At 42.2% G+C, this 18626-nt stretch overlaps 2 protein-coding genes across 7 annotated transcripts in view; one reads left to right on the forward strand and one right to left on the reverse strand.

Annotated features, from left to right (window-relative positions):
• The window catches only part of GPSM2 (G protein signaling modulator 2), a 30910-nt gene extending 27840 nt beyond the window's left edge, over positions 1 to 3070 (forward strand). For all 5 annotated transcript variants that reach the window (XM_074832689.1, XM_074832692.1, XM_074832693.1 and 2 more), the window contains 3 exons: positions 441 to 603; positions 740 to 957; positions 2430 to 3070. In XM_074832689.1, the coding sequence (XP_074688790.1) occupies positions 441 to 603; positions 740 to 957; positions 2430 to 2594 (546 nt within the window). In that variant the 3' untranslated portion in view covers positions 2595 to 3070. The remainder of the gene's footprint in view (positions 1 to 440; positions 604 to 739; positions 958 to 2429) is intronic.
• Positions 304 to 17938, reverse strand: CLCC1 (chloride channel CLIC like 1). Of its 2 annotated transcripts, none has more exons than XM_074832701.1 (12): positions 17820 to 17938; positions 16918 to 17058; positions 15034 to 15129; positions 14032 to 14139; positions 12835 to 13056; positions 8876 to 9016; positions 7656 to 7749; positions 6452 to 6549; positions 6223 to 6369; positions 5323 to 5616; positions 4563 to 4798; positions 304 to 585 (listed from the first exon to the last, which is right to left on the reverse strand). In XM_074832701.1, exons 2-11 carry the CDS (start codon positions 17047 to 17049, stop codon positions 4583 to 4585), a joined length of 1548 nt encoding a protein of 515 aa, XP_074688802.1. In that variant the 5' UTR covers positions 17050 to 17058; positions 17820 to 17938; the 3' UTR covers positions 304 to 585; positions 4563 to 4582. The 2 variants fall into 2 exon arrangements, with proteins under 2 accessions (XP_074688802.1, XP_074688803.1); XM_074832702.1 differs by having other exon boundaries at positions 16918 to 17021; positions 17820 to 17901.
• Between the last annotated feature and the right edge of the window lie 688 nt (positions 17939 to 18626).

Here is an 18626-nt window from a genome sequence, read left to right on the forward strand (position 1 = left end):
CTCCAAACTTAAAAAAAAAATCTAGTTTTTCTGATTCAGATAGTGAGAGGTATTTTTGACGTATTTTTAAGGTTATTGCACTCTTGACAGAAGTCAGCTAAAAATAAATGGAGTCATTTGCTCTAAATGAGAGAGGAGTGCTTTTGACCAAAGACCTGAGGAGACGATGGAAACTGTTCGTTGCTGTTCTTGGTTTTTTCTTTCATGGGCATTTGGGTTTCTGGTGGATTCATGGCTGAGGAGGAGTAACTCCAGTTGTACTGATCAGAGTACTGTTGCTTTCTCATATAAATGCTATAGAAATGGATGACTAAAATTCATTTAGTGGATTTCAGATACACAAATACCAAACATATTACTGGAATGAAGCTGTGATGCAGATGTCCTCATTTTAGGTACCCTTGCATTCAAAATACCCCCGACTCTTCTCTCCTCTTCAGAAAACCAGTCGAGAGACAATGGCAGATGAAGGGTTCTTTGATCTGCTGAGTCGATTCCAGAGTAACAGGATGGATGATCAGAGATGCTACTTCCAGGAGAAGAACAGATTCTCAGCTGCTTCAGTGGCAACATCCTCTACTCCACCTAAAACAATGAGAAAATGTAATTTTTTAAAAGTAAAATCCGTATCTGACTTCAGTTCCTGCCAAATGCTACTTTAAAAATGGATTTGCTTGCAAGTCTTTCTATAGAAAGGAACTTATTTCTAGGCTAACTTGTTTTTTTTCCTCCTCCCCAGCCTTTTCTACTTCGGCAGTCTCACCCCACACCGATGAATTTCTAGACCTCCTTGCCAGCTCCCAGAGCCGCCGGCTGGATGACCAACGCGCCAGCTTCAGTAACCTCCCTGGACTCCGCTTTAATCAACACAACCGTCAGTCGGTCCTGGGCCACCTCATGGCAGGTAACAACAGAGAACTAGATGACGACTTCTTTGATATTTTGATAAAATGCCAGGTAAGTTTTTTACAAAAATCTTCAGATTCTGAGTCTTTGGGGATTTGATTTGTGCATCCTGCTACTCAGTTTCTTCAAATAAGCCACTGTGTTTATCATGTGTTTTCAAGATACAAATCGATTTGGCAGATAAGGAAGAACACCAAGAAGACAAAATTAGGATTTTTTTTTTTTTTTACGATTTCTTTCTCGTTTTGATTTTTTTTTTCTAAATTATCCAGTGTCTAGTAAGTCCATTTTTGGTATTTATACCTGTTAACCATTTAAAGTAACAAATGCTGAAAAGGTGGAGGAAAACAACTGAGGCTATTAAAAGGAGTACGTAAAATGCTTTTAGAAAAAAGTGTTTAGAACTGGCTTGTTGGGAGGGCACCTGATATACCAGGAATCCTAACTTACCAAATTAAAGAATTCAGTATCAAAGTTTTAATGGTGATAGCGATCATCATTCCAATTATGTTAAGTTTAAATATATTTCATGGCAATACACAAGTGAGGTGTCTGATTGCCAATTACAGCATGGTTTATATGCCAATTAGACCAAAGAGAGTTTAATTAAAAAGACTTGGTGTTTTACTTGATGGGTTGATAAGGATCTCAAAATACAAAATTCAGATACTCCAAAGGTAAGTAAGTACATTAGCTTGAGGGTGAAGCAGCACTGGGGCTTGAGTCTACAATGGTGGTGTTCCTCAGCCTGATGAAATATCATGTTCTGTTTTAGCTACTTGTCTGTTTGCTACTTTGAGTCAAGCAAAGAATCTAGAGGTTAATCTGACAGATTTTGTCTCTTCACGTGCACTGTATGTAGCAAATGTAACACAATGACTGACGGTGCTTATTGAGAAAGGAAGGGAAAAATGTAATCCCCTCGGTCATTACAGATGCTACTGCTGTAAACAGAAGCACCAAAGGGTAGCTGACTTTTGAAGCTTTTTGTCTCAAAGATGGCTCTGTCCAAGGTCCATCCTCTCTCTTTCACACACCAGGCCAGTGTGTGAAAGGAGCACAGACACGCTCTCAGAGCTGTTCAAACTGCTCTGTAACACCGATCAAAACATACCTGACTCACATCTTGAGTTTGGAGGAAAACTCAAGACTGCCTTTCCAAATCTGACAAGTGTGGCTATTTTTTACTCCCTGTATAAGGAAAGCAAGACAACTCCATTTTCTGTTGTATGGGACTAGAAATACCATGTACTTCTGCACAAAGTATACTTAAGTCTCGTTCTGCAATATGAACAAGAACCAAACTGGGGCTGTTACTCTGAGATACATTTGAACAGTGCTAAACATGCACTTTTGACTTACTAATTTCATTTGAGAAGTTTAACTTCAAACTAAACTTGCAAATTATAGCCTTGTAATAGCTTTAAATCTGAAAACAAAAGCTTTGAGTAATTTTTTCACTTATATTGTTCACTTATTATATTCCTGTAAATATGCAGCTTTATTGCTTGGTCTGTCTGTAGGGTTCCAGACTGGATGATCAAAGATGTGCTCCTCCAGGATCTGCAAAAGGACCAACTGTGCCAGATGAGGACTTTTTCAGCCTGATTTTGCGATCGCAAGCTAAGAGAATGGATGAACAAAGAGTCCATTTACCCTCAAGTATAAAGGGACCAAATCCTAGCTGAAGAAATAAACAGGCACGTACTGTACAGTAGCATCTTAGGTATCTTTCTTCTTTGCTGGAAAAACATACATGCCTTTTTACAGAAGACTGCAATTAGTAGTTTTGTTCCCTTTCTAACAATTTTTTGTATAAATCGCAGCAGCATCACACTCGTGACCAGTAGTTAGAGTTGCCGCTGCTCTTGGCGGCTGGCAGCTGCTTTTAGCAGTGTCCGAGATACTGATTACTGTATCTCCCTCTTAACTGCCTCTAGTCTATGAACATTAATAGGAAATTTTTTCCCTGTCAAGGTATTCTCATTGCTAATGTGTGGATTCTACCACTGTCTCAACTAGTGTAAGACCTAAATTTGTATGTTCTTTTTAAAGAAAACTTGATATTTTTTTTTTTTCTGATTTGTACCTCCCTGGAAAAAGGTCCTGTTTTTTTCTTTTATACTTTTTTAAAAATAAAAAAAAATACTGAGAAATAACTTCACTACTTAGTCTGTCTTTGTGTCTTCATGCTGTTTCTGCTGTCACTTTTATTTAAAAAAAAAAAAACAAAAAACCCCCTAGTTTTATTTCTGTTTAACACAAAAATAGTATTTTCAAAACATGCCAGGGTTTTTTGGCAATATTTAGTTAAGTGTTTCCAGTATTATTCAGTGCCATTTTACAGTCAGAATAATTTTTAAGACGACACAGTTGTTTTTAAGAAACAGCTGCCAATGCTGTTCTGTAGATCGTGTGGTACATGTCCACCGGGCAATCACAGGGGTGATAGGTACGTGCCACGAAAGACCACAGATGTCAGGTAAGTGCTGCAGTAAGTGACTTTAAAATGTTACAAACAGTAAACATATGTGCTGCTTATTACTTGAGCTGAACTACTCCTCCTTCTCTTGGTAAGGACGTGCTCTGCTGGGGTAGTTCTTGGGAACAACAGTTGTAACTTAGTCTTCCCCTCGGTAGATACCTGTACTGAGGTAGTTCTAGATGTTGTTTTAAGTGTAGGTATCTTGAGTTAGAGGCCACTGCTTTTAACACCAACGGTGGCAAACTGTTCACTTCAGGAGTTAATAAATGATGTAAATTTTTAACTTAAGTATTATACCCCTAGAGAAGAATCTACAGTTAATACTAGCTTCAGAGTAAAATGGCCTTGTAAGAACAGTTAAACAGACACAGCCTCCACATAGTTCAAACTATTTTACAATTACTGAAAATTTTACATTCTCTCACAGCTTTTTCTAGCACTGAAATTGATTCCTACTGAAACTGTCCTCCTTCTGCTTTTAAGGAGAAATGCCAGAATATTCTTCCAAAACCCATATGTTACCATCGGTTTATCGTGCTGATCTTCAGTACTTTTACATAGTGCTTACTATTCCCTGTTCATCTTTGAATTGCCCTAAAAAAACCCATCCATCAGCTACTCCCTCCTCTGTAAATTATTTAACTAGAAGAAAATCATCAAGCTGTCCTAGAACTGAGCTGACAAGAAGCAATTCTACTTAAGACTGATTTTAAAGAATATAAACCAAAGATAGTTTTGAGACTTCTAGTTGGGCTGCAATTAGCCTTATGTGAATTACACAAATATCAGCAACTTTTTCTTCAGGCTGTTTGACAGTTACCTGATTAGGCTTATGTTTGCTAGATCACAGAGTATCTGTGCTTTCCCACCAGAGTATCTAGTTTTACTCAAAACTTACTACACAACACTTCATTTAAAACAAGCAGTGACACCCACAAGCCTATTTTCTTGGCTAATTAAAGTTGTATTGTCTTAACACATTTATTTCAGATTTCAGAAATAGCACATATACTCAGTCTCTAAGTTTTTAAAGCCCCATCTTACTGCTGTGCTTCCTAATGCTCTGACCAAAGAGGAGTTCCCATCAGCTTACTGATGTTCACTTTTCTACGTTTGAGAACTAGAGCAGAACGAGCGAGTATGTGACAACTAAAGATCAGACAAAACTTACAGCTGGAGCTTGGGGCCTCCTTAGTCTCCTTCCCGCGAGGCACGTGAACTGCTCTTTTTCTTCTCCTCACATGGTCCCGCTGCAGAACTTTTCCCTTCCAGGCTTTTATTAGGATCATTATTTTCTCCAGTCTCTTGCTCTGCTTTGCCTGGCTCCTGTTTCTGCTGCTCAAGTGCATGTTCTTCAGCTGTGATTGTTTCTAGTCTACAAACTTCAGACTCAGTGTGCAATCTATTCTGTAAAAATTAATAATAAGCTATTAATCAAGCAATCCAAAGTGATGGCATCTATTGTTTCAGGTCAGCTCAAGGGGCAGAACTCCCTGAAAGCATGACTGCTCTCTTTTTTCCCTGGGGAAACAGTACATGTAAATAAGCACATTCTGGAGTATAAGTCTGTTTCAAGTTTTCTACAGTTTACAGAAACATCAGCACTGCTTTTTTCCCCCACCTTTTCTCTAGGGGTAATCATTGCCCAGGCTGACATAAGTACTGATCTCAACAGAAGTTACTTAAGTCTTTACTATAAAGAGTTTTAATTCAGCAGTTTCCTGCCACAGTTGGCCATTGCACAGTATTTTTCCAGAACAAAACATGCCCAAGATGCCTTTACTAAACTGTTCTATAAGAGAACGGGTACTTCCTTAACTCCTTTCTACCCAAGAGCTGGGTTAAGCTTGTTGTTTTAAATGTGTTCTAGCAGATGACACTGAAATCTATTAAATTTAATCCCAGCTGAAAGAGCACCAGGACTAACATACACCAGGTTCTGGTTTGTGAGACTCTTCTACTTGCGTATTTGGCTCCTCGCTTGTATGCGTGATGTTGAGACTTCTGCTGCCATTTCCTGGTCGCGTAGGAGCATCTCCTCTGTCATAAGGACCTCTATAAACGTAAGGAAGCTTCTGCAAGTAATAGTCATCTGATTTACTCCCACCATATTGCCCAAAGTCTATTTTCTCCTGTTGACTGTCAGGTGGAGGAAGACTTTTCTTCTGAAAAGATGTTAAGTATCTTAACATAGACACTGATGATCCTACACCGTAGCAGAAACCCTGGGGGAGGGAAAGAAAAAAAAAATAAAAGGAGCAAAATGCCACCTATTTGCAGCCTGTGGTTTTCACACAGAATTCAAAGTCACAGAGCTGAAAAACACTGAAGGAAAAGCTCAGGTGATCAGAATGGCTACCATAAAATTCAAGCCTTCTGCAGTCTGACCACACTGCAGGAACTGCCAGACTGGATGTAGTTCATCTTTGGTGCCACAATAAAGATGTTGAAGGCTCTAATTCAGTGCTTTTGTGTACAAAATGCCAATTATATGCACCATTGTGTATAAGACGAAGAAATGGGAACTAAGCTGCAATAACCTGTCATAGAGTCTAAGACTTTAAGCAATTTAGTGCTATTTTATCCCACTTGGGGAGTGGGGGAGAGAAGTGGTTTAAAAACAAACTTACATATTTTAATTGCTAAACCAACTGTACTATAAAGATTTTGTCAAGAAAAAAATTCCCTTGTAGAAATAATTTCATCTGTGCTAAGAAATCTGTTCAGCAGTACAAATAAATATGTAATAGATAATAATACTTAAATATAAATAAGTTGAATATATAAAAAATAAAACAGAGCTTTTATATAGAAGATAAATGTATACAAACCAGGACAGCCACAGCCATTATAATTAGCACTGGAATCTGCAGAAAAAATGGTAACTCCTTCATAAGTTCTTTGAGGAATTCACCAATACCTTGTCCTACATGCTTCAAAGGCTCAGTTACAAAGTTGGTGAAAGTAACTGCCAACGCCTAGAAAAATACAAACAGAAATATAGTGTTGTCACTGATTACAAACATAAACATGAACAGTCTCTTTAGGCTTGGCATATACCTTTGTGGGTGGAACCAGCAAAACAGGATTTACTAGTAGAGTTTCATAGTACTTCTGACAGGGATCATCCTGAAACGTCCACTTACTTCTGAGCCATTCTGTAGTCAAAGCAGAGACACATTTTTACTATTTTTTAAAAATGTATTTTATGACAGAGTTGTAATACAAAAAGTAGCATTTCAATTATAGATGGAAGAGAACTCTTCTAGATATGGTTCAAAGCTCAGATTTATTTTTTACAATCTGAGATTAGCTTGGCAGTGTAGTTTATCCAGTCTTGGGGATGCAGGAAGGAGAAGGAAGGTTAGAAAGAGTGAGAAGAAAGCAAGGTTTTCCCATGTTTAGAGAACTTTCTTGACTATTAGATGAACTTAGTCCCTAGAAGCCTCAGAAGAAAAATGTCTCATCTGTGGGAACTATTATCTAGCACATTCTGTCCACAGCTACTGAAATGGAAGTAATTCTGAGTGTTACTACTCATCTGCAGGCTGCAAGTAGATTAAAAATGTGTATTTTGCTTGCTAGTTCTCAAGAGACTATTTTAGTTATAATCAGGAAGTCTTACTCCTTAAGGGCACTTTTAAGTCATAAAAGAGTAATTTATGACATCAGTGTTTCCGTAGTTTGATTTTAGTGCAGTCAGAACATAAACCACTGAAATTTGACAGAAACAGAGCAATTTCTGCCAATAAAGGGAAAACCATAACAAGCACTCATTAAAAGTTGCCATCATTAATCTAGCTGCTATAGCAATGGATAACAAATAACAGCTAATGCAAAAACTCAGCTTTCTCTGTAAAACAACAACACTGAATAAGTAGTCACAGACTAATTTCTAAGTCCACTGTACTCACAGGCCTGGAAGATGAAAAAATCCAATCTTCTTCTTGAATCCCGCCCTCCTACCTTCAATAAACAACACTGAGGGGTACTGGGGGAAGGGAGTTGCATTAAGTTATAAACAAAAACACCACGGAGAAGTAACACCATGACATGCTCCAAGAACAGTTTTGTGATCTGCTCTGCTTCAAAGGCCTAGAAAATAAAGTCTTGTGGAATGGAAAAGTGGTAAAACCGCATAATCACGTATTGCTGAAGAAGGTTCAGTGTACTACTCATGAAAAATTAAGAGTATTCTTGGATACTATTACTCAATATTTCATGATCTTAAATACTATTATAAAATAATGAGACAAGTATTTACCAATAAGACTTTCCCGCCAGTCCAACTTCTCAGCACAGATGTTATCAAACTGCCCCATTTTTGCAATTTCTGCTTGATGCTGCGCAAAGGCCAGCTGCAGGAGAAGAGAAAGAAGACTTGTAAAACATAAAACAAGGGGCGCTGGGCACATAACACCTGCCTCCATGCAGCACTGCACCTGAGCTAACCATGTTTGCTCATGGCAGGTTTGGGATAATTGCCTGGGGAAATCTGTATGAAGAGAAGTTTGCTACCTAAACAATTTAACAGAGTTAAATTCTAAGTACTTCCTGGGAATGGATAAAACCTACCAAGATGGCTACCTCTGAGTTATTCTCCAAATGGAGTCTGAATTACAAAAGAGCAAACTTCAATATTCAAAGATACAAGTTCAGAGCAAAAGTAATCTGAAATCTTGTTTCCTAAAATGTTTCTGGATTAAAAACAGAAACAGCTGCCATGCAATTATGAATTAAAACATCAGGACAATCTCTTGTATTTTTTAAAATAAATCCCATTAACAAATACCTATATTCATTACAATTTTGCCTTACAGTCTGCAACTGATACGCAAAAAAAGTAAGTCAAATCACCTGTTGAAAAACTCCGACATTCTTCAGTGACTCAAGCGTGGCAGTCCACTCGTGTTCCAGACCACCCTACTCTCTGGCACTCCACTACTCCCGGGCCTGACAAGCTGCAGTTAAATTCTGATGCCAAGATGTGAGGCCCAAGCTTTTGTGGTTGGGCTATGAGCTAGCAGCATAAATTCCTCCTTGTTAAATCCAATACCATTGTACAGTCAGCTACTTTGTCACCATTAATGAAGCATTTATCTCTGGTCTATCACATGTTAAATACAGTTTCAGCCAAAGAATCCGTAGAAAGAAAAAAAAAAACCCACAATAAATTTCCATAAACTTTCCACAAGCTGCTTTAGACAGAGTTCACATCTCCCTTGCCCATGCAGTGAAATCACACTTCTACTGCTTTATGAATTTTGTGCACCTTTGTGGCAGGATAAAAGTCGACAGGGGTTTTTTTTGTTCTTTACGCCTAGTACACCTGTCAACATGCAAAATAAAATGCTCATCCCTTTATTTATTTTGTGGTCAATTACTGCTTCATATAAACTAACTAAAGACACTAAATAACCATAACTCCCTCCATAACTGTAAAATCTGAAGCCTAAAAGCCATTAATATTTCAGAACAACTTACCTTATACAAGTAAAGCCAATTCCATGCAAAACTGATGAGGAAACTTATTAATAAGACACGTTTTAGCTGAACAAACGAATGAATACGTGTCCAGAGCTCTGTAGCTATTACAATTACAATGCACACTAAGCACAAGAGTATCTGAAAAAGAAAACAGGAAAAAATGATGATCCAGATTTGGAATTTTCCAAGCTTACTGCCAGTACACACGAAGGAACTTTCAACTTGTTTTTACTGGTGTAATTTGAACAGAACAGTTGAGAGAATTCTTCCTTGCTTTCACAAAGTATCTGCAGCAATACAAGGCAGAAAAGTTTCATGGTATTACCAGTAGTCATTCCTATCATAGCCTTACATTGCAGTTGCTTGTTTCTTGTGATATTTAGTTATTTTTTCCTTATGGTATTTATCATGTTACCTACCGTACTTTACCATTACAAAACTGACATTATTCAGCGCTTGAGTAAAATGTGCCTGGTATGACCCACAGAACCACTGCTGCCAACTCCCGCAGTTTGGTTAAGGGACAAAGCTACCAAAGTCTGGCTAACAGCAGCGAGGCTTCAAAGAAGCACTTTACAGTCTCTTTCCACCTGAGGACCCCTAACAGCGAGGTTACACTACTGACAGCTTTTTTCATTTGGCTTCCATGTTCCCCCTCAAGACTAGACAGGCTACTTTCAAGATCACATTAGCATATTCCGAATTGTAAAGATTTATTCAGACAGCTTCAGCTTATCTGACGGGATAAGCTTCAGCCGACTGGAGTGTGGCTATTGATGGCTACAGGTGGTTCAGAAGGGACAGGAGAAGGGGTGAAGAAATGGATTGAGTGTGCAGAGCTGTCTCTGAAGAACAGGCATGAGCAGGTTGAAAGCTTATGGGTAAGAATCAGAGACCGAGACACAAAGGGAACCTTGTGGTTGGTGTCTACTACAGGCTGCCCAATCATGGCGGGGCTATTGATGAAGCCTCCTTGCTCCAGGGCTCTCGTTCTGCTGGGGGGCTCTAACCACCCCAACATCTGCTGGAAAAGTAGCACAGTAACCTGTAGGCAACCCAGGAGACTCCTGGAACGCAATGAGGATAACTTCTTAAGCCAGATAATAGAGAGCCCTACCAGAGGGGAGGCGACACTGGACCTGTTGGTCACAAAGACAAGCGAGCTAACCAGTGACGTCAAGACCGGAGGCAGCCTGGGCTGGAGTGCTCAGGCACTGGCAGAGTTCGCAGTCCCGAGGAATATGGTCAGGCAAAGAATAAAGTTAGGACCCTCAATTTTAGGAAAGCAAATTTCCAGCTGTTCAAGGAGTTAGTCAACAGAACCCCCTAGTACAAGGGAGCAGGACAGAGCTGGCAGACCTTTAAGGATGCTTTCCGTAAAGCGCCACAGCTCTTGGTCCCCAGCTGTAAGAAACCAGGAAAGGAAGGCAAGAGACCAGCATGGATGAGTTGAGACCTGCTGGTCAATCTAAAGGGCAAGAAGGAAATCCACAGGCAGTGGAAGCAGGGACATGTATTCTGGGCAGAGTGCAGGGACACTGCCCGGTTGTATAGGGAGGGGGTCAGGAAGACCAAGGCACAGATGGAGCTGAGCTTGCCAATGCATGCAAGGAATAATAAAAAGGGTTTCTGTAGGTATGGCAGTCAGAAAAAAAAGGTCCAAGAAAGCGTAGCCCTCCAATAAGCAAGACTGGCAAACTGGCAACAACAAACAAGGAGAAGGCTGAGGTACTCAACAACTCTTCTGCCTCAGTCTTCACTGGCAATCTCTCTTCCCACACCTCTTGAGTAGATGGACTGCAAGACAGGGACTGGAGGAGCAAAATCCTTCCCACTGTAAGAGAACATCAGGTTCGAGACCACCTGAGGAGACCTGATGAGATGCATCCCAGAGTCCTGAGGGAATAGGCTGATGTAGTTGTCGGGTATCTCCATGATATTTGAAAAGTCATGGCAGCCAGGTGAAGTCCCTGGTGATTGGGAAAAGGAAGACATTGCACCCATTTTTAAAAAGGGTAGATATGAGGACCCTGGGAACTACCCACCTGTCAGCCTCACGTCTGTGCCTGGGAAGATCCTGGAACAGATCCCCCCAGGAGCTATGCTAAGGCACATGGAGGACAGGGAGGTGATTTGAACAGCCAGCATGGCTTCACCAAGGGTGAATCCTGCCTGACCAACCTAGTGGCCTTCTGTGATGGAATGACTGCATCCGTGGGCAAGGGAAGAGCTACCAGATGTCGTCTACCTGGACAACTGTAAGGCCTTTGACACGGTCCCTCACAACACCCTTCTCTCTAATTTGGAGAGATACGGATTTGATGGACGGACTGTTCAGTGGGTGAGGAATTGGTTGGATGGTCACATCCAGAGGGTAGTGGCCAACGGCTCAGTGTCCAGATGGAGACTGGTGACAAGTGGTGTCCCTCGGGGGTCCGTACTGGGACCAGCACTGTTTAGTATCTTCACCAGTGACACAGACAGTGGGATCGAGTGCACCCCCAGCAAGTTCGCAGACCTCACCAAGCTGAGTGGTGCGGTTGACACACCCGAGGGACGGGATGCCAGCCAGAGGGACCTGGACAAGCTCGAGAAGTGGGCCCATGTGAACCTTGTGAGGTTCAACAAGGCGAAGTGCCACATCTTGCACCCGGGTTAGGGCGACCGTCGGTATCAGTACAGGCTGGGGGATGAAGGGGTTGAGAGCAGCTCTGCAGAGAAGGACTTGGGGGTCCTGGTGTATGAAAGCTGGACACGAGCCGACAATGTGTGCTCACAGACTGGAAAGCCAAGCATGCCCTGGGCTGCATCAAAAGAAGTGTGGCCAGCAGGTTGAGGGGGTGATTCTGCCCCTCTCTCCGCTCTGGTGAGACCCCACCTGGAGTCCTGTGTACAGCTCTAGAGCTCTCAGCACAGGAAAGACATGGACCTGTTGGACCAGGTCTACAGAGGGGCCACAAAAATGATCAAAGGGATGGAACACCTCTCCTATGAAGAGAGAGTTGGGGTTGTTCAGCCTGCAGAAGAGAAGGCTCTGGGGAGACCTTACTGCTGCCTTTCAGTACTTCAGGGGGGCCGATAAGAAATATGGGGAGGGACATTTTATCAGGGCCTGTTGCAATAAACAAGGGGTAATAGCTTTAAACTAAAAGAGGGTAAATTTATACTAGATATAAGGAAGAAATTTTTTACAATAAGGGTGGTGAGACACTGGAAAAGCTTGCCCAGAGAGGTGGTAGATGCCCCATCCCTGGAAACATTCAAAACCAGGCTGGACGGGGCTCTGAGCCACCTGGTCTAGTTGAAGATGTCCCTGTCCATGGCAGGGGGGTTGGACTAGATGACCTTTAAAGGTCCCTTCCAACCCAAACTATACTATGATTATAGATCCTCAGCACCTTGTAATTCCATTTTAGAGAATATTACATTTTCACAGTCATGCTCTTCAACACTATATATTTTTTTTCATAAAATTCACAAAAACCTCTAACCTATAAAATCTCAGACCTCAAATATATACTTGTCTCAGTATAAACATATTTCAACTCCTGCAGAAGCCAACAGCTTCAGCATCTATTTGGACAAGAGACAAACCTGGAAAATTTACAGTGCACAAGTTGTCGGTTTAAGTGACAGGGAAGTACTAGGGTCTAATGAGTCACACAAAACAGACATAAAAGACAGGAAGAGAAAAAAGAAAACATACCAGAAAAAAACCCGCAAATCTACAATAAGTAACGATGACCACAGGAATAAAGAACTTGAATTCTTACTTCAGGTGAATACGTCACCTCTACCTTGAGCAACCATGAAACAAAAAGAGTAACCTGCTCTAAGTACGATGGAAAGAACTGCTTTACATGTGGAGATAAGATAGTAATATTCATTGGCTAGACTTGCACAAAGAAACTGTAGAAAACAGCAATTAAAAAACAACAACAAAAATCTTCTCTTACCAGAAACATATTATATAGATCAATTCCAAAAGTGTCTTCAAATCTCCAGTGCCAAGCTTTATAATCATGGTGCTTAAAATTGATCAAAATGTCACTAAGTGCATCATCCACGGCACCTGACTGCCAAGTTTCCTCATTGAGAAACCTGAGAATCTCCAAATATGTCTGTTTTGTAAGGATGATCTCAGCATCATAATGGACGTGGTCCACATTTTCCTCAGGCTGAATTAAAAGCAAAGTAAAACAATGGTTAAAAGCTGGTTATTTGGAAATAGAAGAACATAGGAAAAACTGTATCCCTATGCAGAAACCTGATTATATACCCTCATTATGTACCAGCACCTTTTTGAAGCAGACTGCAGGATGAAGACATGGGACAGCGAGCACAGTATGATTCTATAACTTTTTAGTTCATTCTTCTAAGCTATATAAAACACAAATTCAGCTGGTTTGTACTCCTTAAAATCTACAGCAAAAATCTAAACTATGAAGTGAGTTATCTTACCTGTTATTAAAATTTTAGAACCACTTCTCATTAACAAGTAATAACTACTAATGCACTATGTGTGTTCTGATCATGGCTGGGCAATACAGATAGAACCTATTAAATACTGAAATAAGAAATTTTACATTGCTAAGTATAATGTTCCTTGCTAAATACTCATTTTGCTTATTGCTAAAAATACATTCTTCTATCTCTGAATAGAAAAAAAAAGATCTCCACAGACATTATAATAAAGTAGTGAGGTTGTTCTTATATGCAAACTGCAATATGCTACTATTTCTAGTAGCTGGTTCATGTGGCAGAGTCTAAAACAAAGGCCTAAAAGTTCTACAATGAACAAATAAGCAAAATCTGGCTCTTTCAAGTTTAACAACCATTAACATGAAGTGAACAGGGTACTACTACAGCTGCATCCCAGCAACAGGTATTTAGATACATACTCTGAATTCACATAGTCCTCCTCTGGATGCTTTACAGATCAAACGGCAGCTGTGTCTCCTGAGCAAACACTGCTAACTAACAGCAACACTGGATACACAAACTTAGATCATTTTTTCTTTTGCAATTCAGTTCCCTTCATTTTAATTGAAATTTAAAGTATGTCAGAATAATCAATACTTGCTAACTATGAAAAACACATAAAGTAGGAATATGAATTCTAATTAATTTTTAATGACTGTTCAAATACTTACAAGGCCAAGTTTTCCAGCTTCATTTAAAATCTTATTCAAGTATCGCTTAAAAATATAAAAGCTACGGCTTTCATGTGATTTGGCATTCCTCTTCTCACATTCTGCAATCTGCAACGTAAAGACATTTTATTCACTTCTTGCTCAAATCAGCTTGTTCATAGGAGAAATAAAACACTACCAACACATTAAACTCAGGATTAACAGAGGCACATTTCTTTAGTTTAGCAACAATCCCACGGTTAGTACACCAGATAAAAAGCGTATGCAGTTGCTGAAGATACTACATTCCACGGGGCTGGCCAGTACTGGAGATTTCAGATCTGCTAATAAGATGGTTTGAATACTGACCTCAGTAGGACTAGAAAAAAACTAAAGAACTGGAAGTTTAAGTTTAACATCAGAAAAAGAGAGAACTGTAAAACATAGGAAGTAACTCTGTTAAAATTATACATCCCATTGGGTCTCCAAATGGCTGAGGGAAACAAGAGCCCCAGTAGCTACAGAAGCATCACTACATCCTCCTGATGCCAGAGGAAGCAGCAGCGTGGGGGTCTTAACAGCAACTTCAGAGAGCTGCAGCACTGCACATTACGGTCAGCCAGCCACAAACATGTTCTGTGCGCCCACAACCCACCCCTTAAAATCCAACAGAACTGAACAACCGGAAAATGAAAGGTCGGGTTTCTTAGGTTTTGGCAGCATGGTGTAACACCAACACCATGTTTAAACTGTTCACACCGGACAGAAGCACGTAGCTCCCATCAACGTCTGTTACGCTACAAAACATTTTAGGAAACAGACTTTGGTAGGCAGAGCAGCAATTTGGTATTGAGTTTAAACCACTTCCAGTCTCTCCTCTGAAAAAAGAGATTCCCCCTACATAATGCATGTTCTCTCACAAATTATGCCAGCAATTCACCTGTTCCGTACTATCCACAAAAGCATCATCAGAAAGCACAAACCATAAAAGGCTGGAAAATATTCTGAAGTTCCATAACAAACCTTCTGTCGCAAGGAATCTACTTCCCTGGAACAACTTGGTAAGATTTCTGTACTGACTGTATCTACAGTCTTATCCTCAGAGTCATGATAGTTTGCCTAAAATTACATAAGAAAAACACATATTTTTAGAATCAAATAAATTGATCAATATGCCATGTTACACTTACACAATCAGATCACTTAAAAAGGCCGAAAGGACCTAAAAACTCTGTTGGTCTTTGCTGCTAATACTCTCCCAAGGATGCTCCAGATACCTCTGTGCTGTTATTTTAGGTTCCGAACAGACAACTGCTTTAAGTTTATCTAAATGCATGCTGACCTCAGAAGGTGAGGTCTTGCCCTTTGCTCCCCCACACGCCCTTTCCCCTCCTCTGAGTGCTGGCGAGCCACACACTGCATCAGATTAGATAATCATCCGGCTAGAAACCGACTCAGCAAGCAAAGGGGCAGTTTTCAGCCAGTCAAATTCCCAGCCCAGCTGGCCATGTCACCCGCCAGACTGAAAGTAAACACAAAGCCCCATTCTGGGTGCATGCCTTGCCTTTCGTGTTCCCTCTTCACTCTGAAACATCCCATTTTTCCTGTTAATTGCTCAGGGTTAGTTTTAGCAATGCTGCTTCTACACAACCAGATATGCACATTGAGGAGAGTCTCCAAAAGGAAGCGCAACATCACACTAATCAGTGAACTCCTGCCAATACAAAGTTTGGTTTTGAGGACTGAGTTGGCCCACACAGCCTGCCTACCTAAAATCTCTCACTGCAGAGCAGAAAAGAAATCCTGGAAAGGTGGATTAACCCAAAGCAATCATTTTTCTCCTTCAAGATGCAGTTCCATTTTCGTGGGAGACAACAGTAAAGCTCCTAATATTTTTTTTACAAAAGCCAAACCAGTTAGGCATCAAGTTTAAAGACTCCAAAGCCTGCTACTGAATTTGAGGGATGCTAATGACTATCAGGTGGACATGGGGCAGGTGGAGGCTGAAGGGGAACTCTGTGGAGAGAAATAATGCAGTCTGCATTTTTTAAACTTCAGAAAATTATGTTCTGAAGTGTTAAAATAGTATTATTCAAGACTGCAAAACCAAACTTGACAGCTGAAGAATGACAAAAATCAAGGATGCCCCACAACCAACCACAGTTTGCAGTGCCACGTGTACACAGATGTCCTGGATAAACAATTTGCATCTCATGATATATGTAGAGTCCACCCTTCGTACAAGACAACCGAGATGATTAACCTTGGTAAAACTAGCTTTTCATATTTCACCTTCTCCTCAATGTTCATGAACAACACTCAATACCTATTCTGACTTTCCTTCTGAAAACTCTGATGCCCAGCATTACAAAACACCATTAACTTTCATAATAATCCCACACAATATATGGGCTTTATTCCCACAGTGCTGGGGAAATGGATAATTCAAGTAAAACATAAACGTTAACCTTAACTCCCCCAACTTTTATCAACTAGGAACTTAATTTTCAAGATTTTTAACACTATGCTTGAGAGACTACAAGAGCTACTTAAGTCAGTAATTCTCAAGAGAAATAACTTGTGGAGCCACAACCTACAGAAATCAACCACCACCTGTGAAAACACAAAAAGCACAGTTCCTGTGACTTGATCAGTGTGCAACAGAAACTTAGTAAAAGGCCCTGAGCTAATTATTTACAATAATATAGACCACTTTTTTTCCCTTGCATTTTTAACAACGGACACAACACTTTCCTGTGTACAGATTCAGATATAACATTATAAAACCTTAGAAAGACCATAATTCTATAATTTTCTAATGTCATGATTTAAGGGCAATCTTTCAACAGCAAGAGCTGAAGGACTGTTTGGGAGGGACCCGTATTCACGCATCCTTTCTTTTTCTACCTTGTAAGGTCTTCTCATTGTTCCCGATGCCGCATCGTAATTGAGCATATCCGTGGGGTCAATCCATTCATCATCTTGAACTTTACCACTCCCTGTTAGCACAACTGCACACAATAGCAAAGGAAACAGCATCCTGTATCGCTAAGCGTAACAAGAAAATCAGATATTTAGTTCAGGTTGTAACATGCTGTGCAAAAAACCTGAAACAATCTTACAACATGAAAAAAAGCATTCTCCGGTGGCGTTTAAAAACTCAGTTCTCCATTAAGCAGGTTAAACTTCACTCACGTTATTTTTTGCCCAAAGAAAACACTGGCAAGAACACGCAAGAATTAAACTGTGTGATACGACTGGATGGGTATAACCGGCTGCAGCTGCCGGCGGAGCAGCGCGGAGCTCAGCACGGCCAAAGGCGATACCGCAGCGCAGAACTGCTGCAGGCCCCGAGACACGGGCCCGGCGCCGTTCCCCCCGCAGACACCCCGGCAAGCCCCGCAGGGAGGCTGCTGCTGCCCTGCCCGCGCCGCGGGGCGGGAGCCGCGCCGCTCGCAGCTCGGCGGGGCTTGGGCAGGCCGCGGCCCGCCCGGCGCAGGCCGGCTCCGGGGCACGGCCAGGCCTCCCGCCCAGAGGCAGGAGCGGCGAAGCGCTGAGCAGCGGAGAGCCCGCGGGCCTCCTCCCGCCGCTTCGCTTCCGCCTCACCTCGGTGCTGACCCCTCGGCGGGAGAGGAGCCGCAGCCTTCCCGCCCCCTGCTCGCTCCCACCGCTCCTCCTCGCCAGGGCACCGCCACCAGCGCGCCGCGGCCCGCACAACGCGCAGGCCGGGCCCGCACGACCGGGACCCCTTCAGCGGCCACCTCCGCCGCCGCCTGGCCGCCACCCACCCTCCGGCTCCCTGAAGGTACCTGAAGGGCCGCGGCCAGGCTCGGCCCGTTCCCGCGGCCCGCAGCCGGCGGGGCGCGGCCCCGCGCTCCCGCTGCGCCTCAGGCCCGCGCGCCCGCCGCCGCCGCTCGCTGCCCAGGCCCGGCGGAAGCCGCTCTGGCCGCAGAGGGGCGGCCGCTGAGGCTGCGCCCCGGCCCTCGGGCGGCGGGAGGCGCGGGCGGGCCCGGGGCAGCCCGCTGTAGGGCTGGGAGGCAGGAGCGCCGGGCGGCGGGAGGGCGAGGGACGCGGAGCAGCCGCCGGCCCCGGGAGGAAGGCAGCCCGGGGAGCCGCGGGAGCGGAGACACAGCCACACCACCCGCACTGCCAGAGAAAACAGCAGCAACTCCCAGGGATTTAGTCCCCTCCCCTTTCCCGGCTGGTACAGGGATTTTCTTACTTATTTTCGTCTACAGTTCAAGGCAGAATTCTGGAAAAATACTTCCCTTTATGAATAGAAGGGAACCTAAGAACAGTGCACAAACACAGCAAGAGCCTAGGAAAGAGAACAATAGATGTAAAACTAGAGCCTCTATGGAAGAAGCAAGCTGAAATAAAATTCATGTAAGCAAATAACATATTGAAGTAGGTGTAGTGCTAATTAAAAATAGTCTGCGAGGACAACTGGAGGACAGAATAGTCTGAAGTCACATTTTCCTCCAAAGGATTAAGATCTTAATCTGCGTGACCAATATAGAAAAACAAACATATTTTCTGCTCTCTGCTACTGTGTTACTACTTACCACACTGCAACGTCACAGATACCTGGAAGCAGTACTAGAGAGGTGAAGTCT

This window comes from Strix aluco, chromosome 8, assembly GCF_031877795.1.
Source record: "Strix aluco isolate bStrAlu1 chromosome 8, bStrAlu1.hap1, whole genome shotgun sequence".
In the NCBI taxonomy this organism is placed as follows: Eukaryota; Metazoa; Chordata; class Aves; order Strigiformes; family Strigidae; genus Strix; species Strix aluco.

Excerpts from the sequence above, each read along its gene's own strand:
- CLCC1 (XM_074832701.1), bottom strand. The coding sequence starts at position 17,049 with ATGCTGTTTCCTTTGCTATTGTGTGCAGTTGTGCTAACAGGGAGTGGT. Across the intron at positions 6,550-7,655 it reads CTGGCGGGAAAGTCTTATTG|AATGGCTCAGAAGTAAGTGG; the intron begins GTAAATACTTGT and ends CTTTGACTACAG. Across the intron at positions 6,370-6,451 it reads TGCTGGTTCCACCCACAAAG|GCGTTGGCAGTTACTTTCAC; the intron begins GTATATGCCAAG and ends GTATTTTTCTAG.